Genomic DNA, 25,017 nt, shown 5'->3' on the forward strand with positions numbered 1-25,017 from the left:
CAGCAGCAGCCTTAACTGGGGTGCTGCTGCTTTTCTCTGTGGCTTCACCTTCTTAGTTTCTTTTCTTTTTTAATAAATATTTTTTATTTTTTACATGTATATTTATAGTACACATATGTACAATAAACTACCTATAACAAGAAGAACTATGAAACAATCAGGAACTATATAAATGTTACATTCTTAGTGTTTTGGTTATTTGTATTTGGCAGCCTTGAAGAAAGCATCTTTCTTGTTTTGGTGTGTCTAAAATTCTGAATGTAAATCAATATCTATCATATCTTGTAATTATCAATTTAAGACATGTATTAGACCTAAAAACATCTTAACCCCTAAACAACTAAGCTTTGTTGTAAAACTGAGCTACCTGGTCTTCAACCCCATCAGAGACTTGAGAAAGAATAAAATTAATTACCTGAGTATAAAGGGAATACAGGTTAGCAGCTTCCCAAATGAGAAGATGACAGAGACAGTTTGCTACCTGAGCAGTCACCCAAAGCTCTCTATAATGTTGGAGCATCATCTTCAGCCTTCTAGCCCAACATAGCTGACAGACATATTTGAGGCGAAGAAGCCACTGGGCAAAATGTCCTCGTTTCTACCACAGACAGAATTCTGCCCCTCTTCTGAAAAAAGGGCAAGCTTGGATGCAGGCAGAGTTGACAAAACTCTGCTAAGACAGGGAAGCAAGTCCTTGATAGTTCCTGCCTCACAAATATGTCTGTCAGCGTCTTAGTTTCTAGAGGAGTCTGATCTCAGGCCCCAGGGCTTTGGAGATTTAGCCTCAGCTGCTCTGGAATCCTGAGATGTTGCTCTCCATAAATGTAGAGAGGCAACAGCACAGCCTGACTTTCTGAGCACCCCTTTCACTGACCACATCTGGTAGCACCCAGAGGAGCTGAAGAGCTGAAGGGAGGTACCCAAGGAAAGATGTAGGGGGAGCCCAGAGGCAAAACTTGAAGCAGCTTTGCTGCTGGAACTCCTCAGCAGGGGCAACGGGGTCACTTTCCTGAAAAGTTAATCCATTTACAATATGATTGCTACTATTTTGAGTTAATCCACATAAACTTCTATGAAGATTTAATCACAGATTTTTACATACAACTTATAGATAAGAAAATACCCATCTAGTAGACATGAGTCAAGATTCAAAACCACAATCAAACTTCTGTAATTAAGTCCCTAACTTATAATATAAGAGTGATTCCCACTATGTAATTTGAGCACCAAAAGAACTTGCTAGGGGATCCCTGGAATTCCTTGCATAGCAAGCTTAGCCAATTGGTAGTTTTAAGGTCTTTGAGAGCCCTGTTTCAAAAATTAAGATGGAGAGCAATTGAAGGTATTCAACCCTGACTTCTGGCTTATTCATATACATGCACATGCACACACATAATGAGACAAGCTCTTGTCTTAGTTTTATTGTTGAAGAAAATCTCTACTGGAAAGCTTGGGTTGCTTTTTGTTTGTTTTGTTTTAATCTTGCAACCTATGTGTGGGGGAAGAGGTCCTGAGTAGTGAGGTTGTTGCTGACCCTCCTCACCTACATCATGTTCCAGTTCCTGCTTGGTTTGATTTGAGCCAAGTGATTGAAATGTTTCTGGATGAGAACTGTAACATGCATGCCAAGCCTAGCTAGAAATGTGAAGAGACTACAATTTTTAAAAGGACTTAGAAGCCGAGAAGAAACACCCTAGATCCTGATGCTCACCCCAGCACTGCATTCTGGATACACTGGTTCCACCTCTTGGGGACCACTTCCTTTACAGCCTCATTCTAAAGCTTGTGGGCTCCTCTGTAGTCTCAGACCCTGTATGTTGCCACAGAGCCAACATGGGGCCAGAACTTAAAGAGCCACCATTTCTGTTTCCAACAGCCTTCCTATTTCCCATATATTCTTTTCAGCTTTTCAGAGGTTCTAATCCTGGAATTATGATGCTAGATTTGCACACACACAACCTTTAATTAGTAGTTGTTCACCTGTCCTTTCAAATTCCTACCACTTACTGTCAAAAATAAAAGTAAAAATAAAAAAGCTTTTGATACCTGATCAGAGAATTAATGCTGATTTCACTGTCTAGCAGTTGTTATTAGGGATTGCTAGATACCTGTTGTTTCAAAGTACTTAAAATTAGTTTCTCAAAAAGAAGGTCACAGTCTATGTGATAAAGCTCAAATTGTGATCTGCATCTTATAGCTTCAGCCAGTGATAAAGGAACAGCATAGAGAGGTGTTGAGGAGATTTTGTTAAAGGGCCCCATTATGGAAAGGCTGAAGAAACTGTATCCAACAGCATAGAAACTTATACAATGTGAAAGATACTGCCAAATCAGAAATCTAGTATCAAGCATCCACCTATGTGTGGTTTGGCTATTACTCAGGAATAAAGAGGCTTGGGGTTTTAATACAGATAATACCACCTCTTGTTGTGTGACCTTCAGTAAGCCGGTCCTTTACTGTTGCCTCTACCAAGTATGAATAACACCTACTTAAGTGAGATCATGACAGTAAAAGTCATAGTAGACTGAATAAGTTAGATGGGTGCTTAATAAGAGTTAGTTTCCTTTACCATAGAGTGACTCTTCTGTATTTCTTTCTTTCCGTAGCATTTATCTAGCCGACAGAGTGTGCAGCAGAGCACATCCCAAGTAAGTGGTGTCCTTAAACTTCCCAGTTTTTTCCTTCAGCTCTTTCTTTTAAGAGATCACACACATGAAAACACCAAGAAATGACAGACACCATTCACATTTGGGGGCAGGGTGTCCTCATTTGTAGTTTTTTTAGTACATATACAAAATATGGGTTTTCTTTATGACACTTGCGTAGCATGCATATTATTGTTTTTAGCTCATATTTGCCTCCCTAAAACTTTAATAGTGTTACACCTTCCTTCTAAGAAGCTTTGACCTCTAAGCAGCTTGGTCAGTCTCCGTTCTTCTCTGCATATTTATTTAGGCACAGTTAAAAGTAAGTAGACTGTGGAACTGAAGAGAATCCATTTGGGAAAGTATAAAATTATATCTAGAATGGTAGCTATCACTACCTAACAGTTTAAATCTAGTACATGAGATGCTTGCCCAGCTCCATCTAAGTCTGCAGTAGTAGTCCATATTGCCAGAGAAACCATCTTCAATCTTACCTATTTAATAATTCCTTTTGTCCTTACAATGAGAGTTAGTAATTTATTTTTATTTCTTAATGATGAATATAATGAGCAACTAAAATATAAATCACAATGCTTTACTTTCCTCAATAGGTAGATACAATGCGCCCACGCCACGGGGAAACCTGCCGGATGCCAGTACCACATCATTTCTTCTTCAGCCTAAAGAGTTTTACCTATAATACCATTGGGGAAGATACCGATGTTTTCTTTTCTCTATATGACATGAGAGAAGGCAAGCAGATCAGGTAAGAGTCCTGGAAAGTTTTGGAGAGGTTTATATTTAAATTTATACTTATATTACTTATATTTATTGGAATGGGATGGGTCAAAGGTAACTCTGGCCTTCAGAGTAAACATATTGAGGAGATAAAACAAGGTAAACTAACTTCGTCTTATTAGCTGGGACTTCGGCTCCAGTTCCCAGTAGCCCTTGAAGTCATCCAAACTCTCCCATGTTGTATTAACTTCACATCACTGTGACAACATACCTGAGGTGGGCAACTTTCAAGAGGAAAGATTTATTTTCAATCACTGCCTTAAGGGTTTCAGTCCGTGCTTGGCTGTCTTCATTGCTTTTAGGCTTGTTGTAAGGCAGAAGTGCACCATGGGAATATACGAGTTTATTACATGGCAGCTGGGAAGTAGAAATAGAGGAAAGGCTGGAGTCTGAATGTACTCTTAATTAGCATGGTCCAATAGCCTACTTCCTCTAACTAAGCCTGGCTTCCTGTAGTTTCCCAGCACCTTCCAGTTATATCACCAGGTGGGACTAGAACCTGCAACAATGGGTCCTTGGAAGGATATTCCAGAGCATGCCTGCAACACAAACAGCTTCTTTTTCTCCTATACCTAATTCCATGTGGAAGCTCAAAATTAAGGTTTGGCTCTCACTTCTTCAGAAAAAGTGTGTTTTGTTTAACACTAGAGAAAAGGCAGAGGAGAAGCATGGGGCAGAGATGCCCAGCCCCAGATACAGAAAGGGCTTGCTGTGCTTTGTGTGCGTGAGAGGGCTCACAGACAAAGGGTTACATCTGAGGGCAGCTTTGGCCCTCAGTGCTGTTGTCGCCCTGTGAGAAGGAGGTCATTTTCTGAGCAAGAGGGAAGAGGAAGGCTGGCATTGTCACTCATTTTTCCCTTTGGTTTGGGGAAAAAAAAGGCAACAAAATGGCTGGTCCACAGTATACTATATCGGTAGAGCTTTGGATCCTTAAGCATAAATAAGTACAGTACTGCTTTCTGACTTCATGGGTAGAGAAAACTTAAGGAGATCCTGGGCTTCCTTTTGTCTAGAAGATACAAAGATCTGATAATATATGATGGCATTTGTAGGCAAAATGCCATTCTAGAAAATTCAGACATTTCTCTGTGGTCATTTACTAAGTGGATCCAAAAGAAAAAAAATTGGCAGGGGTGATACTTTTATATTACTTAGGAATTTTCTCATCATTGAGTACTTTAATGGAGCTTTTATTTTGTTTGGGGTTTTTTGTTTGTTTGTTTGCCCTTTTACTTAAATTCACTTTGAGAATTATATGTTACACATAAGATAAAATTTTTAATGAAAGTTGAACCATGTGAAAGAAAAAGTTAATTTCCCTGTTCCACGATGTTCTGATCTTGACAAAAAATAAATTAAAGCACTGCCTACCTTTAGCAAATAAGTAGATTGCTAGGCTGCTGATCATGGCCCAGGAGTAGTGATAGCATCTATGATTGATAAGACAGGCAGGATTGTAGTCCAGGGGTGAATAGATGGAGACTGTGGCTGGTTTTTTTTTTTGAACATTTTATTTATTGATTATTTTTATTTGTATGGGTATTATGTCTTAATTCAGGCTTCTATGACAGAAGGTCATAGAATGGAAGGCTTTTATTTCTTACAGTTCTTTTAAAGGCTAGAAAGCTCAATATAGAGGTGCCAGCTGAGCTAGTGCTTTGTGATAGCATTCTTTCCAATTTACAGATCACTGTCCTTTTTCCCCCCATGACTAGAAGAAAAATCTGTCTTAACTCCTCCTCAACCACTCTCATTTCTTCTTTTTTAAATGTTTATTTTAATTATGTGTGTATTATATGTGTGCACCTATGTGAAAATGCCCAGAGTCATGTGATCCCTGCAGCTAGAGTTATGGGCAGTTGTGAGCCACCCAAATGGGTGTTGCCAAGTGAACTCAGGTCCTCTGTGCTCTTAACCACTCAGCCGTCTCACCAGCCCTCACTCTTGAGGGCTCTATCCTCATGACCTAACTACCTCATATAGATTTAGAATTTCATATGGTTTATAACCTTCTATCCCTGTTACCCCCAAATGAATATCTTTCTGACATATAAAATACATTCGCTTTGGGCTAGAGAGATGGCTCAGTGGTTAGAAGCCCTGGCTACTTTCTTCCAGAGGACCCAGGTTCAATTCTCAACACCCAGCGGCAGCTCACAGCTGTCTGTAACTTCAGTTCCAGAGGACCCGAAACCCTCACATAGACATACATACGGGAAAAACATTATGCACATAAAATAAATATTTAAAAAGTACATTCATTTTATCCCAACAGAATTCTACTTTGTTCCAGCATCAGCTCTAAAATCCCAAATGTCATCTGAATACCTGAAACAGTCTGGTGGGACTTAAATAATTCATTCTATGTCAAAAGGTATCTCCATCTGTGAACTTACAAAAAAAAAAATTACATACCTCCATTCTTACTCCAAAAGGCATAGATAATAAAGGATGTGTGATAGATCCCACATAAGCCCCCCAAAGACAAACTTTATGAAATCTTTTCTGTTTTTGTTTTTCAAGACATAATTTCTCTGTGTAGCCATCACTGTCCTGGACTCCTTTTGTAGACCAGGCTGGTCTCCAACTCAAAAAGATACGCCTGCCTCTGCCTCCATGACAGGCGTGTGTGCCACCAGACCTGGCACTTAATGAAATCTTAAAGGTTAAGAATAATTCTTCTTGGTTCCACACTCTGCTTTCTGTGGCACCAGCACCCCCTACAGCTTGTCAAACTGACCACCTATCTTTTCTAGTATGTGAATTTCCTTATTAACAAAAAACTATCTCTGTTTGATATATTTTTTTCTGCACCACTGATGTCTTTGGGTCTGGGTTATTAGGCCTAGGTCTTTTTTACTGGACTTCTGCAAATTTGGCAGTCTTCAGAAGTCCCAAGGTGCCACTGTTTGATTTTATATTCACCTGCCATCCCATATAGAGCTTTTCTATGTCAGCTTTGTAGTTGGGTCTTGAGAGTAAGACCTTGTCCTCAGAAAGTTACCAGGACTGATTATCACATATAAAACCTTACACTAGCCATCATAATATGGATACTGTACAAAGCAAGCTACAACACCCTCAATTCCTTCTTGAGTTTACTCAGCATTTAAAATACCCTTACACAGAATACTTAAAAAAAAATCAGCTGCTTCTTTAATTGCAGTAGAAAACTCTGAGAGTTAAGCTTTCTACTTAAGCAAGACAATCTGGATCTGATGTTATCAAGAGCCCCTGGAGAGAAATTTTCATTTAAAATTATAGGTGAGCACTCTGTTTATTAAAGTTAACAGTTTTGTTTCTCTCTGCAAAAGAGGCCATGCCTTATAATGCAACTAGAGCTTATCTTTGGGCGCTTGGGCACATAATTATAGACTATCAGTTAAGTCCGGGTAAACTCTAGATGTCTTAACTGTTCTGGCACATGGGCTCTAGCTCATCACTCAACATCCCAGGGAGATTTCCTGTGAGTGCCAGCAGGAATAAGACAGGAACCATCCAGCCTTTGGTACTTATGAGCAGCACCTTTCTTCTTTATTCTCCCTGACACAAGTTAGGGATCTGAGGCTTCTGTATTAAATGATATTATGTGTAATCCTATTGTCTTTATTGTCCTGTCATTATATTTTTTATATAATCCCAAACAGAAAGTTAAGCAAATGAATGCAAATTGGCTTTTAAAGCTCAATATTTTTCTTATGAGTTGCCAGGCTATCTTGACATACTGCTTCTGTGTGTGATAAGTATATCAAATCTTATTTAAAAACACTTAAGTTAAGGTCATCTGAGACAGCTAGATGCAGGGTGAAACTTTGACTTTAGATATGTTCTTTAGTCTGTGGTTAAACTTTCCCCTTTTCATCCATGAATAAGATCAGGTGTTACTGTCCTGTGTTTGTTGTCTTTCTGTGATCTGAATCTACTGCTCAAGTTGGGAAAACGATGACATTCAATGTAAAAAGCAGTCAATGTGTCATTCTACAGCTATGGATAAAAACAATTTACTCATGTGTCTTTTTAAAGTTTTATGTTCTTTATTAAAAATGTTAAGTCGTGTGCATAGAGCGTGAGTTAGAGTAGAATGACTTCTGATGTAAGTTCAGGGAATTCATCTGTTGAGATATGAAGGGGCAGCACATCCCCGCAAAGATGGAGGTTTATTTATTTATATGTTTAATGTACATCGGTGTTCTGCCAGCTTGTATGTGTCTGTGAGAGTGTGTCCGTCCCGTAGAACTGGAGTTAGAGACAGTTGGAAGCCACAATGGAAGCTGGGAATTGAACCCAAGTCCTTTGGAAGAGCAGCCAGTACCCCTAACCACTGAGCCATCTCTCCAGCCCCAGTCCAACCTTTTAAGGTCCACAGGTCCTCCTACTATCACTGCTCTAAGAATAAAGTTTTCAACATGTGAGGCCTTAGGATGGCATTCAGTGTCTAAACCACAGCACAAGCCAATCCCCTTCTGTTCCTCTCCTTAGAGTATGATGTGTAGAACAAAGGTATTGCCAAACTTGAAGTGAGATGAACAGATTAAATACACAAGCTTCTTATAGTACAAGATGGACTCTCAGTATTAAGTCTGTAGTTGAAAAAGTAACACTGTAGAATCTCATTGAATTCATATTAAAGCATTCTATACTTTCCCATTTTAGCTCTTCCCTGAAGACAAGAGTCCTAGGTAGAATGACTCAAGTGAGCGCTCTTTCCCACCCCTCTGTCTCCTGGGCTAAATACCACATTTGAAAAACTATTAAAGAATACTTAATGAAGGAAAATATAAACAGATTAAAAGTCAAAATCAAAGTTTAAAAGTTTTTGTTAAAATATATTTTGTTTGGAGAGATTTAAACTAATTTTTTATTTATCTGAGACCTGTTATACTTGGTGAAACATGTGTCTGTTGTCTTTGGAATTTCAATGCTTGAAGGTCTCTGTGGCTGGGTTCCCTGAGACACAAATTTTAGTGATTGGAGGTGATTGTCTGAAAGAAGAGAATTTTCTCATCAAACTAAATCATGCATTTCTCTTCTTTTCTAAGCACTGTAAAAAAATCTGTCAGGCCTTAGATCTGCAGATATTAAAGACCATGTCAGCTGGGTGTGATGGAACACGCCTGTAATCCCAGTACATAAGATACAGAGGCAGAACCAGCATAGTACCTCATGCCTTTAATCCTGCTAATTGGGAAGTGGTGAGTGGGGAGATGGAGAGTGGGGGGTCAGGGGACTGATGATGGGGTAGGACATGACAGGTCAGGGGGACTGATGATGGGGTAGGACATGACAGGTCAGGGGGACTGATGATGGGGTAGGACATGACAGGTCAGGGGGACTGATGATGGGGTAGGACATGACAGGTCAGGGGGACTGATGATGGGGTAGGACATGACAGGTCAGGGGGACTGATGATGGGGTAGGACATGACAGGTCAGGGGGACTGATGATGGGGTAGGACATGACAGGTCTTTGTGAGTTTGAGGCCGTGATGGTCTACCTAGTGAGTTCCAGAACAGCTATGGCTACATAGTGAGATATATATATGTCTTAAAGAAGCAAAAACAAAACAAAACAAAAAACACCAACCAAGCAAACAAATAACCAGACACAGGAGAGAAATAAGTTTGAGGCAAGCATGGGTGAAACAACAAGGCTCTTGTCTTCCAAAAAGAAAAGAGAAAAGAAAAAAAGTCTCGATAGATCAAGAGTTTAAAAAGTGGATATTTAAATCCTTGCGTGGAAATGGTAGCACTGTTGGCACTCAGTTCTCTTGATTCAGTCAGTGCATTAAGACTCATTTTGAGAAATGTACTGACTAGTGGTTAAAAGCAAAGACAGAGTGCTGCGAGGGTGGCATATAGCTCAATAGTAGAGCACGTGCTTAGCATGTGGAAACTTGGGTTCAATCCCTAGCAGCAGCTCACCCCTCCCCATGCATCTAGGAACTGATGAGAAGTCAGCACAGAGCAACACGGTGCCATAGAGCAAGAGATAGCAGATGCTAAGGTAACCGCTAACTAGGTAAAATAGTGGGGAATAGCACCAATGATAGGAAGCTTTGAGACTAGGTGTGTCTTCAGCAGTTAACAGGAACCAGGACTCCACAATTATTGTTTGTTACCCTGAGCAAAAGTAAAGTGTGAGGGGAAATAGAAATATAATTTCAAATACAAAATATATACAATTATAAATTTAAAACTCAAATTTTAGATAGAAAAAAATATTTTATCTAAACATCACTAAATAAATATTTTAATTTAGTGGTATCTGCCACTAATGGCTGCTACTTTTGAGAAGGAATGTTTTAGATAGCTTTCCCTGGTCATGGGAATAGACTTGAATTCACTTGAAATTAGATGCTGCTAATTAGTTACCTTCAGCTTGGTTCATTATTACTGAAATGATCCCACCCCATAATTATGTTTCATAATAATTCTTTAAATCAAGCTTGTAAAAAAATTACTAAATACCTTGATTTACATTTAAGGTTTTTTTTTAACCTAAATACATAAAAAGGCAGTCACTTTGGAAACCTATCTGGTGCTATCTCAGAAAAATGGGAATAGGGCTTCCTCAAGACCCAGCTATTCCACTCCTTGGAATATACCCAGAAGATGCTCCAGCACACAACAAGAAAATTTGCTCAACCATGTTCATAGCAGCCTTATTCATAATAGCCAGATCATGGAAACAGCCTAAGTGTCCATCAGTAGAAGAATGGATAAAGAAACTGTGGTACATTTACACTATGGAATACTTCTCAGCCATTACAAACAAGGAATTCTCGAAATTTGTGGACAAATGGATTGAACTAGAAATGATTGTAATGAGTGAGTTAACCCAGAAGCAGAAAGAGTCAAATGGTATATACTCACTTACATCTGCATACTAGCCCAAGGGGCATGTCCCATGAAAGTCTTCACTTACCAGGAAACTGGGACAGAGGGGAGGAGATCCTATTGGGAAGCATGGGAGAATAGCAAAGTAGAAGGATCCAGAGGGTCCTAGAAACCTACAAGAAGAACATTATGATAGGCAGAATTGGGCCCAGGGGTCCCATTCAAAACAGGCAGTAAACTTCAAACCCCTACCCAGATCTAGCCAATGGACAGGACATTCTCCACAGTTGACTGGAGAGCGGGGTATGACTTTTACACGTACTCTGGTGCCTCATATTTGACCACGTCCCCTGGATGGGGAAGCCTGATGGCACTCAGAGGAAGGTCAGCAGGTTACCAAGAAGAGACTTGATACCCTATTATCATATACAGGGGGAGGAGGTCCCCCTCAGTCACAGTCATAGGGGAGGGGAGTAAGGGGAAAATGGGAGGGAGGGAGGAATGGGAGGATACAAGGGATGGGATAACAATTGAGATGTAATAAGAATAAATTAATAAAATAAAATTAAAAATTAAAAAAATACATAAAAAGGTATCCTTTTCTTTCAACATCTTTTAATAAAAAATAGAAATACTTTACCACCTCAAGGAACAGGCTGGAGAAACATATAGCAGATTCAGTAAACTGATTATGGTACAGACCTGGGAGTTTGGGCTGGAAGAAGCTCTATAGAGAAGTGAAGGAGAGTGAGCTCCAGGACATCCAAGCTACTGAGAGAAACCCTGTCTTGAAAAACCAAAAAGAAAACCAAAAAAAAAAAAAAAAAATATATATATATATATATAGAGAGAGAGAGAGAGAGAGAGAGAGAGAGAGAGAGAGAGTTCTGCTGTTGCTGTCTTGTTGTCTTTGTAATGTGCTGATGAACCTATTTTTTGGGAGGGATGCAGTGAGGGAAGGAGAGAGAAAGAGAAAGTGAGGAGGGTGGGTAGAGGGGGAGAGAGAGTGCAAGCAAGTGGTTTTAGATGTAAAGACCTTTGTATGGTTCGATGAATGCTCCACTATAGCCTTATTTTCGTTTTGAATGAGTGGATCTGCTAACTCTACAGCAAGTCAGAGTAAAGAATGAATAGTAAGTCACTGTAGCTGTATAGCAAAACATAATCAAATCAGGCATTCAGAGCATGCGGGGAAAGCAGCCCTTTTAAGGCAGCCTGTTGGAGTTCCAAATAGAGTACCAGCCGAATAGCGAGGCCCGTTGAGGAAGGCCCCATAGCCAGGGAACGGTGCAGAAAAGTAGTGTCATCACATGGCGGCCTTAGAACCTCAGCAGAAACCAGCTGGATTCCCAATAGAGAGAATCCTGGGCAGAGCCAAGTGTCCTCTCCAGTGAGATTTCCAAGGAAAAGTACAAGTTAGCAACAGATAGAGGTAATATCAAGTCAAGTGTTCAACAATATGCAGCAAAAGGCAACTAGGGAAGTTGAAGTGGTCAGCTGGAGTTCCAATTGCGTCTTCTCTCTATGGCTGGACTTCCTGCCTCCTTTCCCATGGCAGACACTTTTATAACATAGCACAGACAATAGCAACATCTGTTGTAAATAGTTTCCCTTGTAGTTCTCAAGGACACTGGCTTCACTCTGATGCTATTTTCTGTCTTTCCCTCTGTGTAACAGATTTAGCAGGATCAGTCCATCACAAGTTGCCTTAGGCGACAGTTTGAGAAAGATGCTTGAGCCTGAAATGAGAGTAAAGGGAGACCCTGCTTTCAAAACCAGCTTCCCAAAGAGCTTAAACAACACTAGACAGTTTGACAGTTTAATGTACATTACAGAGCCTCAAGCAGACCATGCCTAAAGATTTGAAAACAGCAGACTCTGGTGTCACTGAAGCAAAGTGAGCAAGGAAGAGGAAAGCTCCTAGGGCAAAGCAGAAGGTGAGGCCAGCGGAATAAGTGGTTGGCCTTAATTAGGGAGTGATGGAGAACTATGGGGTTTAGTGGCATCTTAAGTACTTTGGCCTTTACTCTAATGAAAAGCCACCGGGGCTTCTTAGTGGAAGGGCAACAAATCTGATTTTGTTGTTTTGTTGTTTTTTGAGACAGGGTTTACCTTTGTAATGGCCCTGGCTGACCTGGACTCACTTTATAGACCAGGCTGACCTCAAACTCACAGAGCTCCGCCTGCCTCTGCCTCCTGAGTGCTGGGATTAAAGGCATGCACCATCATGCCCGGCTGTGAGTCTGATTTTTAAAGACTACTTAATATGTCATAGTATTTGGGCTAAAGATACTTAAAGGAATATGATGCAGTCACCATTAAACTGCTGTCATAACTCATTTTCAGTTGGGGTGAAGTGACCTTGGTCCATGCACAAGTTACATATATCACATTTCTGTCAATAAACCAGGTGAAATTTCTTGTTTATAAGTTGCCATATACACTGACCAAGCTGTCAGTTGCTTACAGTTTTTTATTTTTTAGAAAACTATCTGCATTTTCCTTATGGATGTCAAAATGTTACCTCATCATTGAAAATGGTCATAAAGGTGCACATTCAAGTGACAGTTCCTTAGAAGTATGAGAAGTAATGGGTGAATATTGGGTGACAGCTGACTCTATACAAAAGGAGAGGACATGTTTAAAAGAAGAGGTTTCGAACTAAAGGTTTTTATTTCTCTTTTATTGCTATTAAGACAGGATCTCACTATATAGCCCAACTTGCCTCTAACTAGCCAGCTTCTTGCCTCTGTTTTTCAAACACTAGGATTACAGGCTATGCCATGCCTAGCTCATACTAGTGGTATCCTTAACATTTTCTGCATATTAATTTCAGTTCTCAGTTCCCAATACCATGCCATTGCCCAGGGCAGTTAAATCACGAAAACTTACATAAGTCAATGTGTAAAATCCTCTACCTTCAACAGCTGAATTAAGTCTACCTGCTGAATTTTTAGTCAACTGCTCCATGTAGATAGTAGTTGTAGAATATTGGATATAACTTGTTAGTAATATAGTTATACTTATTTTAGTTTTTTCTTTTTTTTCAAGACATGGTTTCTCTATGTAGCCTTGGTTTGTCTGGACTCTCTTTGTAGACCAAACTGGCCTGGAACTCAACAGAGATCCTCCTACCTCTGCCTCCCGAGTGCCGGGATTAAAGGCGTGCGCCACCACACCTGGCCTATTATACTTATTTTAAAATATTTACTTTTAAAACTTGAAATTCAAAAATAAGGTGCTGCACTTTTTAGATTCTAAGAAGTTAATACCTACTGAGCAATACCCACGTAAACAGCATCAGTTGCAGACTTCCTGAGGCACTGACATATAAAAGACTCAGCTACACACTGGTAATGGAAGACAGGTCCTCCTAGAAGCTGTACAGTCACTGAAACTGTTACATTCTTAAAACCCTGATACTCATACACGAATGCTAATCCTACAGGCTTCAGAGCTACTCATACCTCCGCTCCTTGAACTATAACTCCTGTCACTGAATACTCAGATACCATAGCATCTCAAATCACTGGACCCACACACATGCTTCTGTTACTGGCCTAATGTAGCTGTCATTCTTTATTCATTCATTCATTCATTTATTTTATTTAGGTGTTTTGAGACAAGGTTTCTCTGGGTAACCCTGCTGTCCTGGAGGTCACTCTGTAGACCAGACTGCCCTTGAACCTAGAGATCTACCTGCCTCTACCTCCCTAGTGCTAGGATTAAAGGCGTGCACCACCACCACCTGGATCTGTCATTCTTTTACACCTTAACATGACATAGGTTATATTCCCTCTCTTTACATTCATGCTCATGTTCGTGTATTACCCTTCACAGTCGAAGCCTCCTGCTGCCTACACTCCATAGTAGATACTCCTTTTCTCCTTGGTTGTTTATAGCCATCTCCCATCCAAACACCTTGGCTGTGTGTCCTTAAGACTCCTCAAGTTGTAATTCTTCCTTACATTCAAGTCCAAAGAATTTACTAATCTCAAATGTCATCCCCTCCTCAAATGGTGCCCAGATAAAGCACTCCAATGTGTGACAAGTGAAAAATGGATTTCTTTTCTAGTGCTGGACTGCCAAAAGGAGGAGTCACTGTCACTCCAAATTCTCCAACTGGACTTAAGCCTTGTGAGAATTATCTACTTATCTTGTGACCAGGAAGGCCAGTCTGTTGCTACCAAGATTACCTGGCTCATCTAATATTGTTAACTTCAACTCTGCCATCTCCCCATTCCCTAGAGAGGTGGAGTTGTAGCTATGAGATGTTTCCTGCTTTTCTCCATAACCTATTTGTTTATGCTTTCTTCGGCTATCTTACATTTTCTGACGCCCTTCTCTCTATTATGCTAATTCTTTTCATTCTAGTCACACAGAGGATGCTTATAATATAATATCTTTTCCTGGAAGCCGCTATTAGCAGTTTAGGAGGATCCATATTAAGTCCTAAATCACCATTTAAGTACTATAATATGAAGGACAGTTTAAATGAGTATATACTTTGGAGAAACCAAGCAGGTCAGAATCCTGCTCTTATAACATATTAGCTGTATTACTATACTATTTTAAAATAATATCACCAAAGTTTTTACATTAAGGGTGTGCTACTCTTCTTGTTGCTGTTCAACAGTACATGACAAACACCATTAAGGAAAGAAGGGCTTATTTTAGCTCCTAGTTTGAAAATGCAGTCCATCATGGTGAGGTAGGCATGGCAAACTGAGAATGAGTCAACCTGTCAACCTGGTGTCCGTGGAGGGAAGCAGAGAGAGGAATGATTGTACTCAGCTCATTTTTCCTTTTCATTTGCTCTAGGATCCCAGTCCTTCGCCTGCTGCAACCCAAAGTTAGAGTGGATCTTCTACCTCAACATATTCAGCCTAGAAAGTCATAGACATTCCCAGAATTCATAACACAGATGTTTATAAATCTTGTCACTGACAAGTGGATAATATTTTTGTGTATATGTGAATATATATCCATGCATATACATATGTGTACCACATACATGTCTGGTGCCTATGGAAGCCAGAAGAGGTTGTCAGATTTCCTTGAACTGGAGTTATAGGGGGTTTTGGTCTACCATTTTGTTGCTAGGAACTGAGCCTGGATCCTCTTGCAAGAATAGCAAGGACTCTTAACCATTGCGTTATCTTTCTAGCTCCTAACAACCATCACAAAGAGAAAATGGGTCACTGTCCTTTCATTATTACAGTAAACACCCAATACAATTAACTAACAATGAAAAAAGTTCCACTCCAGGATTGCTTTTAGCCTTTGGAGGGGCAGTACATAGTAGAGGTCTATGGTAGAGCAAACTCATTTATCTCATTCTGGAAGAAGAAGATATTAGTTGTTTTGTTTCACTGTGTGATATAAAAGCCTTGTACATTGAGCTGTTGGAGAGATTAATGTGTGCTTGAAGTTTAATTTACCCTCAGGTCTTGTTGAGAACAGAATGAACTTTTGAGATTGTCTTTTCCCAGTTACTAGATATCAATTAGGAAATGCCATGATTGGATTATGTTGAACATGGCCTTTCATAAAAGGGCGTCAACCGCACGGTAGAGCATTTGAGTAACTCTTAAATAAACTGTAAATAAAAGAAATAAACTAAATAAACTGGAAAAGAAAAAGGCTGAGCATGGTGGCTCACAATTGTAATCCCACTGCTTGAGAAGTTAGGACAAAAGGATTCCTGAAAGTTTGAGGCCAGCTTTTATTACATACTGAGTTCTAGGCTAGCCTATGTTAGAGTGAGACTCTATTTGAAGAAATAAACAAAAGTATAATAACTCAATAACTAGGAAAACTTGAATGGCATTATCAGTTGTGCTTTAAGTGTGTTAATTTTTGGGTTAATACTTGGTTATTTACTTAAATCACTCAGGTAATTTGAGAATATAGCATTCTGTATACTTGATTAAAGACTTCTTAGCTAAATTGTTTTCTTCACCTTCAATTTATTTATTCACTTTCAGTTCATTTAGGATTTGTTCAGCATTGCTAGATCTAGGTTACATGGGAAAATTGTAAAGAGTCTTTCTAGAAATGATACATTTACATGAGGCAAAAAGGTCTGTTCCCAAATTAAAGGAAGCAACTGTTGTCCTAACACTGCTTTTCTTTTTTTAATCAAGTTCTCAATGTGATTTTTTTCCTGTGGCTATTTCAGATTGCATAACTTTTAGTTGAGAGACATAAGAGTAGCTTTAAATCCTCATGAGCAAACCACGTGTAAGGCAAGCTAACTTGGCTGTTCCACACAACGGTATGGAAGTTAGAGACTGCAAAGATAAACTGACTTAGCATTGTGTGGTCCTGTCAGCAGAACCTCACCTCGCTTCATGACTTTGTTCATCTATCTGTTATTTGTGGCTAAGAGCTTGATTCTGAGGAAAAAGAGGAAATCATGAGTAAAAGTAACTGTAGCCCCATCATAATTGATCATTAAGCTACCATTGAGTTAATTTTCATGAGAAGTATATGATTTCTAAAAGCAAATAAAGTTTGTTGTTATAAGTATAAAAATTATAATTATCATTTATGAATATGTGACAAGAGACTCATATGTTGCCACCTTAGGGAAAATGAAAGGAACCTATTTCCTAGGATTGTTTATCATTCAAAGAGTCTCTGATTACTTCAAATAAGGAAAATATTGCCACCATTATTTCTACCTTTTAGTGTGGCTGTTATGTCCTGTCAGTGGATGAGGTACTGGAAAATTACTGGAGTAGGAGCCTGATATGGACTTCCTAGTCAGAGGAACTGAAGGATCCATATAGGTGATAGGCTACTAAGGCTAGCTAAGGTGTCCTCATATAGCACTCTGGAGCCTATGCAGGATCATTTCCCAAATATATTGCCCACTGAATCTACTCTTATATGGCCAACTTTTCCTGGAGAGATACTACAGACATGTCTATCACCCCAGATAAGGAGTTCACAACAGACCTAAGTATGGATATGACAAGTCAAACTTGGTGGACCAGTGAGTTTTATTGGGGTTACTTATAGGACTATGGATGAGGTATTGCTTACAGGAGTAGAAATGATTTAGAGATGGCTGCATCACCAAATCCTTTTCCAGCATGGGTGACAGCTCACACCACTGGAAGTTTAGACCTCATTGCACAGTTTACAGGCAATTCAACAGGTTGGAGAGTGTAATTTCCTGGTGGCTCAGTTGGTTTGTGTTCCAAGCAGCCTATCTTTGCTTCTAATGAAGTAGCTGAGCTTGTCTAATAATTTTTTAACAGCTTGGCTTGTCTGAGAATGGCTCTCTGGAGTCTTTTCTCTTTGTATATTCTTGGGAAGGGACAGGGATAGTGAATCTTGTCAGTTTCAGAGACTTCCAGAAGCTACTTTGAATTGTTTACTTACTGCCTGTCTTAAAGAGCTTCACTATAGGATGGAATGTTTAACTATTGGAGGAAACTGTAACAAAACACCTACTTACCCTGCCAACACTTTTTCTAATGCTTATCTCTTAAAGTTAAATGAACAGATAAAGTATGGGCTTTGAAGTGAAGCAGATCCAGATTTAAATGTTTACTGACCAATTCTGCTTTTTCATCTCAAACCAAAAACTGTGCCTCTTTGATTACTTAGTTTCTCCAGAGGTGATAAAATGATATTGGGACAAAATGAATGCTTGATACACACAAGGATACCCATTAAGTGCTGCTGTTCCTGTGGCTACAGCAAGGTGATGCATACTGGAGTCTCATCTACATTTTTTTTTCCTGAACTTCACACGGATTTTCTGCTCACCTTCATGTCTCATGCATCAAATTGAGTACACACTTGAATTTTCTGTCTTCCTTTTCTGTATCATCTCTGGTTGGCTCCAGTAAGCTGCTAAATCTGGTCCACTTTGTCTCCTTAAATATATTTCAAATCCATTCACGTCTTTAGTCCTAAAACATATAATAACTTTTTGGGACTATTGTGGTTTCCTGTGTCACTAATCTAGCTTCCACGTTGCTCACACTCCCATTCTAAACACTTAAAATCTTGCTGCTCTTTAGGGTTTAACTTTCAGTCTGAGCTAAGACCTAAATGCAGATTTTTCAAATGATCAAGCCTAACAATTTAAAAAATACAAACTATTAAACATTATCCATGATCCATCTTCTGAAGGGAATCTGCTGCAGAGTATCTAACGAGGTGCCCCAAAATGTGCATTTTGCACAAACTTCATATGGATATATGATTTCACAATGATGTGCAACACTTGATTACCCTCCAGATTCCCAGTGCCTAAGCATCCTCATTTAACAAGCTACATCAGACTTTTGAGTCTTTTGACTCTCTTCTCTTCAAAACCTTTTCTTGTTGCCACTACTACTTGCTAAATAGTAAAAGGCTAGCCACACTTCAAGAACCTATTTGAATATACCTCTTTGTGACTGTTTATTTTCTCAATAGTTGGTCTACCCTTTCTGTATAAAAGGAAAAGTATTGGCTCAGGACCCCCAAGACAAAGTTCTCAGCACAAAAAAAGATTTATTTGCCCCAGAAGACAGGGGATAAGAGATAAAGAAGATAGAGGACAAGGGAGAAAGGGAAGGGAACAAGAGAGGGGGCAGGGGTGTTTGTCCTCGAGGACAAAGGACTGCCTCTGGATGGACAGGAGACTAAGTGACCAACAGACAAATGGCAGTTTGTAAAGATAAAAGGGAAAAACCCTCTGTTAGAATGAAGTATTTAATTTTATTTTGGTATTTTGCTTAGGTGAGCCAAAAGGGGCTTTTTACTGCTGGACTTCAATACTTCAATAACTGGACCTTTGTATTGAGCCTCAGGAGAGGGGGGTGGCCATATAAGAGAATAGTCTTTGCTAGCTGGCTTTAGGAGTATCCTCTAACAGTTTTTAGCAAGGCAGAAGGTAGAAGAGCAAGGCCTGCCAGAGCCATGTTTGCTAGGCTGGGCTGGTCAGAGTCCGTTCACTATGGGTAGCAGTTTTATATTGCAGTTTTTAGCTTCTCTTTGTGTCTTACTAGACTCAAAACCTTGGTGAGGAATAATTTTGTTTCTATGTGCCTGGCCTAAAGTCAATTTTTAAAACTGCAGTTTTTGAAATTATAATATATCATTTCCTCCTCTCCTTTCCTCTCTCCAAAACATCCCGTATGTCCATCCCTCCCTTTTCTTTCTCAAATTCATGGCTTTTAAAAAATTAATTATTATTATATGTACACACACACACACAAATACAACCTGTTCAGTCTGTATGTTACTTACATAGGGCTGACCATTTGGTATTGGATCCCTAATTGATGTACTTTTCTCTGGGAAAGACTTATTTCTCCCACTTGGCGTTCTTTATTTTCTGTAGTACTTTGTATAGGGTTGGGACCTTGTGGTCTTGTAACATTTCTATGGGTGTCCTGTTTATCTCATGTTTAGTTAGCCATGTTAGTGAGACTTTATAGGTGAGCTCTAACATGACTAGGAGACACACTTCACAGCAAACTCACTGATCTTCTGCTCCCTGGTTGTTTGTTCTGTCTACAATGTTCCCTGAGCCTTAAATTTGGAAATTGTTATGCAGATGTATCCATTGGGGTTGGGCTTTACAACCTGGCATTTGATTGGTAATGGTCTTCTTTAATAGTCTATCGGTTTTCTTGATGAGAGGTGAGGCCCACACTTATCTGTGGGTATAAATACAATGTTTAAAATGTAGTTAGGGATTATGTATGTTTAGTAAAGTGTTAAGTTCTTCTTCAAGGTCCATGCTTCACTAGCCTGGGTAGTTGCTTAGGTTTTACATTCAGGCCTGATTTCCCTCTTGTTAAGCAGGTCTTAAATCTGATAAGAGAGCTGTTGGTTACCACCAAAGTATGAATGCCAATATTATATTGGAGGAAAAAGGTATGCGTACACTACTGTACCCTGAGGGTTATTGTACCGTGCTAGTTGTTGTTGTGGTTCATATGCACCACAGCTGCGTGAGACTGTTGGTTGGTTCTCTCCTTTGGAAGCTTGCATGGATTCTGGTTAAAAGCTAGTTCTCCTGTTAATAGCGGAATCCATTTGGAGACTGAGCTGCCTATTGGTTATATCTGAGTGGGGGACCTAGGTCCTTTCCATGTATGGTTCTTGTTTGGTGCATCAGTCTCTGTTGGCCCCCCTGGGCCCAGATTTGTTGGCTCTGTTGGTCTTGTTGTAGAGCTCCGGTCCCCTCAGGCACTTCTATCCCCGCCTCATCCATAAGACTCCTTGAGCTCTGCCCAAAGTTTGGCTGGAGACTCAGCTTCTGCTTCAATCCTCTGCTGGGTGGAGTATCTCAGAGGAAGTCTATGGTAGGCTCCCCATCCTGTTCCTTCTCTTCAATTGCTTTTAGTGTCTAGTCTATTAAGGGGAGCAGAGGCCTGCACTTTGATCAACTTACCCCTGATGGGGTGCCTTAACAGTCCACAGAGAAAGAGGATGCCAGCAGTCTTGATGAGATTTGATGGGCTAGGTCACTTGGTAGGGGAGAAGGGCTCCCCTTCTCTGAGGACTAGGGGAGGAAAATAGAGGAGAGGAGAGAGGGAGGGTAGGGCCAGGAAGAAGTGAGGGAGGGGGCTACAATTGGGATGTAAAGTAATACATTTAAATTTTAAAATTGAAAAAGAATTTTTTAATTGAATAAATAATTTAATTCATCTTTAAAAAAAAACACTAGTTCTCAGGGAGAAGGGATTCAGTTCAGTTCCAAATTGGGGGTATGTGGGCTCTGTGCAAGGTGTCTTTGGCAATAGGAACTTACCTTCTACCCTTGGGGAAACTATAACAAAGTGTAATAGCAGTTATTGGTCATGTTTGTAGCAATAGTATAATGTCTGTTGGACAACCCTAGCCAACAACTCAAAGGAAGGCCTTGCATTCCTGGTCTTGTGGTTTTTGTTAGATGATCTTTGGATTTTGAAAGGAGCATTGTCAGCCCAGATGGGAACATTTTACTTAAACTATAATTTATATATAAACTTATACGCAGACATGAGTACTTCAGGGTTTATTTTAACTTACTGTTACTTTTACCCTCATCACTCCTTCTGTATTTATCGCCCTGCCTCTCCCTCATTAGAGTTCTCCTTTTCCCTTTTTCCAATACGATCTCTTGTATCCTACTAATCTCTGTTGCTCCTTGACTCACCTACCCAAGAAATAGTCCCTCTTCATTTTCCTGATTTCTTCAGTTACTCCAGGATATGTACTCATGTCTGAAGATTGGAGCTAGAAGCCTCTGATATCTTTCTGGGGCTGGATTACCTCACACAAAATGAGGTCCACCCATTTACCCGCAAAGTTCATGATTTCATTTTTCTTTACCACTAAATAGTAGTGTGTGTACCACATTTTTATTATCCAGTTGTCAGTTGAAGGAAATCTCGGTTGTTTCCTTTTCCGTTTCCCAGCTATTGTGAATAGAACAGCTATGAACAGGGCTGAGCAAGTATCTGTAGAATGGAATATGGAGTCCTTTGGGCATACACCAAGGAGTGAAGTAGCTGAGTCATAAGGTAGGCTTATTTTTAGCTGTTTGAGAATTGATTTCCATAGTGGCTGCACCAGATTGCAGTCCCACCAACACTGATGGAAGTTCCCTTTCCTCCACACTCCTTCTAGCGTTTGTTGTTGGTTATTTTGTTGATCTTTGACATTCTGACTCCGGTAAGATGAACTCTCAAAGTTGTTTTAATTTACATTACCTTAATTGCTAGGGATAATAAACACTTTTGATATATTTCTAAGCCCCACACTCCTAGCTTTTGAGAACTCTCTTTTCAGGTACTGGCCTATTTTTGAATGGGTCACTTCAATTTTTATTCTTTGGTTTTTGAGTTCTTCATTTATTCTTTATAGTGGAGGATATTCATCTGTCATATGAATAGCTGTAAAAAATTCTCTCTCACTCTGTGGGCTTTCTTTTTACTCAGCTGATTGTTTAACTGTGCAGATTTTTAATTTTATGAGGTCCTGTTGGTCTGTTATTGGCCTTAAGTTTTTGGCAAATGGAGTCCTGTTCAGAAGGTCCTTTCCAGCCAGGTGTGGTGGTGCATGCCTTTAATCCCAGAATTTGGGATGCAGAGGTAGGTGATCTCTGTGATTTCAAGGACAGTCTGGTCTACAAAGTGAGTCCACAATAGCCATGGCTACATAAAGAAACCCTTTCTAAATAAATACATAAAATGAAAGAACAAAAACAGAAGGTCCTTTCCTACACTTGCATTATGTAGGCTGCTGCTTATGTTTTCTTCTAGCAGTTTCAGTGTTTCAGGTTTCACATTTAGGTCTTTGATCCCTTTGGCGTTAGTTTTCATGAAAGGTGATGGGTAACAGGCCTGATTTCATTCTTCTGCATGTGGATACTTTTCCCAGCATCATCTATTGAAGATGCTTCCCCGCTCTCCAGCATCTTTGCCAAATATTTAATGGTTGAAGTTATGTGTATTCATGATTAGGTCTTCAATTTTGTTTCATTGGTCTACTTGTCTGTTTTTGTGCTAGTATTGTATTGTTCTTACTACTATGGTTCTATAATATATCTTAAGATCAGGAATGGTAATCCCTTCAGTCTTGTTTTAATTTTTTTAACCTCAGGATAGTTTTGGCTATCCAGGGTCTTTTGTGGTTCCATATGAATTTTGAGATAGTGTTTTTCTGTTTCTGGATTAGGTTGGCTATGGGTATGGTATGGAGCCATTGTTATGTTGATGTTCTCTCTAGACTTACATTTTCTAAGATGTTTATCATAAAGACATGTTGGATATTATCAAGGACTTTTTCTGCCTCTATTGAGATGATCAAATGATTTTTTTATCTGTGAGTTCATTTATAGGATTTATTACACTTATTGACTAGCATATGGTGAAACATCCCTGTATTTCAGGGATAAAGCTAACTTGACCATGGTGGATAATCATTTTATATATGTCTGTATTCTGTTTGCAAGTTGTATTCTTATTGCAAGTTCCTCAGAGATACTGGCCTACAGTTGTTGTATCTTTATATAATTTTTGATATTAAAGTGATACTGGATTCATAGAAGAAATTTGGAAGTGTGTTAACAAACATTTCTACAGAATTGGCAGGTCCTAGAGAGAAGATACTGGTTTGATCTTTTATATTGTTCATATATTTGCAATGAGATCTGAGCATGTGGACTTCCTTTGTTCTAAGTACAATATGTCAGGGCAGCTTGGGGCAGAAAAGAAGATGTGGAAATAGCTTGAGTGGAACGAAGAAGTCAGGTGCATAGAGGAATGAAACTGTTACACAGAATGTGCCTCCTAGTCCAGGCTTGGAGTGTGGAAGTAGATCTGGCTGAGTGAAGAGGTTGGATGTGGCATGGGAGATTGTGAAGTTGAACCTTTGGGTTGGGAGGTAGGCATGGTGGTCCCCGAGGAAGCCTAGAAATTGGCTATTGTGCAGGCAGGAATGGCCAGGCTAGGCCTTGGCACTAGATATGGGAGCCCATATTGGATCTGATTGGTCGGGAAGGATATATACAAAGGAAGGTCAGACAGACTCAATGAACCAGACCTTGGAGAAGGAGGTGGTCTGGATGGGTGGATAGGTTGGAGGAAGTGCAGCAGGAGCCTGTGGGTCAGTGGCAGGTAGGCTGGGTCCTGATGGAATCCTAGAGGTAAGTTACTGAGTAGGCAGAGGTGGCCTGACAAAGCCAGGACACTGGATATTGACCCCCAGCTAGACCTGGCTGGTTTAGGGGAGGGTCTGTGGAGAAGACTCACCCAGCTAGACCCTGGAAAATGGTGTGCTAGATCCCAAGCTCTACAACATGATGAAAGTAAAAGATTTGTTGAAAAAAGTGAAAGGCCAGGGAAAACTGTAGGAAGATCCTGTGCTGGTACAGAAATGTTATGATCTCACCAAAGTAACTCTGCTCTTTAATTTTTCCTGTGTTGTTGAACAGTAAGACTTTGTTGAAGAGGAGAGGAAAGCAGAAAATAAAAATAAATCTGGAAACCATGGCACTGGCCTCTGGTTTGCTTTTATGAAACAAACCCTTTTGGGCATGTTTGCTCTCTCTACTTTAATGTGAAGTGGGAAGCTTAAGGAACTTGAAAAATAAAGCTAAGTGATCTAAATTAGAAAATGAACCTATGAGGGAGTGTTAGATTTTCTAATCTGTTAGGATATACAATGTAGTACATCCTTGGGGCTACTTGCCAGTTTTCAAGCACCTGGCCAGTTATCATGAGAGAGATGCTAAATGGCGGGCATCCATCTCCAGGGAGGATCAGATGAGAAGCATAAAAACTAAATTGAAAGAATTGGGAGAATTCAACTGATTTTATTTGAGGAAACGGCATTTATTTTTAAAGCTTAGTCTTTAGCAAAGTCTGCTCTTAGGGTGAGAGATTTTGCCTCTGCCTCAGTGCACCTCATTCACCAAGCATTTGCTGTAGGGATGTATGAATTTCCAGCAGTGAAGGACATGAGATGCGGTGCCATCAGGAGCTATTAATGTTCATAAAAGCAAGTGCTCTTAAAATAAAGATACATTAGACTTGTCCCAGATTCAAATTATGGAAGTAATTTGTAAGACTTGTTTTATATGAAATTAATGTAATTCCAAATAGTGTCTGTCTGTAGTTCATCATTATAATGACAACTAAATGTAGAGTTCTCTCATAATGTAGCTTACTGAAGAGAAAAATTTGGAACACAGTAGTGCACACCTGTAATTCACGCAGTGGGGAGACAGGGGCAGG

At 39.7% G+C, this 25,017-nt stretch overlaps 1 protein-coding gene across 6 annotated transcripts in view; it reads left to right on the forward strand.

Moving 5' to 3' along the window:
- The window catches only part of DOCK3 (dedicator of cytokinesis 3), a 336,530-nt gene that overhangs the window by 167,986 nt on the left and 143,527 nt on the right, over positions 1 to 25,017 (forward strand). For all 6 annotated transcript variants that reach the window (XM_084752557.1, XM_084752558.1, XM_084752559.1 and 3 more), the window contains exons 8-9: positions 2,607 to 2,648; positions 3,257 to 3,411. In XM_084752557.1, the coding sequence (XP_084608683.1) occupies positions 2,607 to 2,648; positions 3,257 to 3,411 (197 nt within the window). The remainder of the gene's footprint in view (positions 1 to 2,606; positions 2,649 to 3,256; positions 3,412 to 25,017) is intronic.

This window comes from Acomys minous, assembly GCF_964271855.1.
Source record: "Acomys minous genome assembly, chromosome: 13".
Lineage (NCBI taxonomy): Eukaryota > Metazoa > Chordata > Mammalia > Rodentia > Muridae > Acomys > Acomys minous.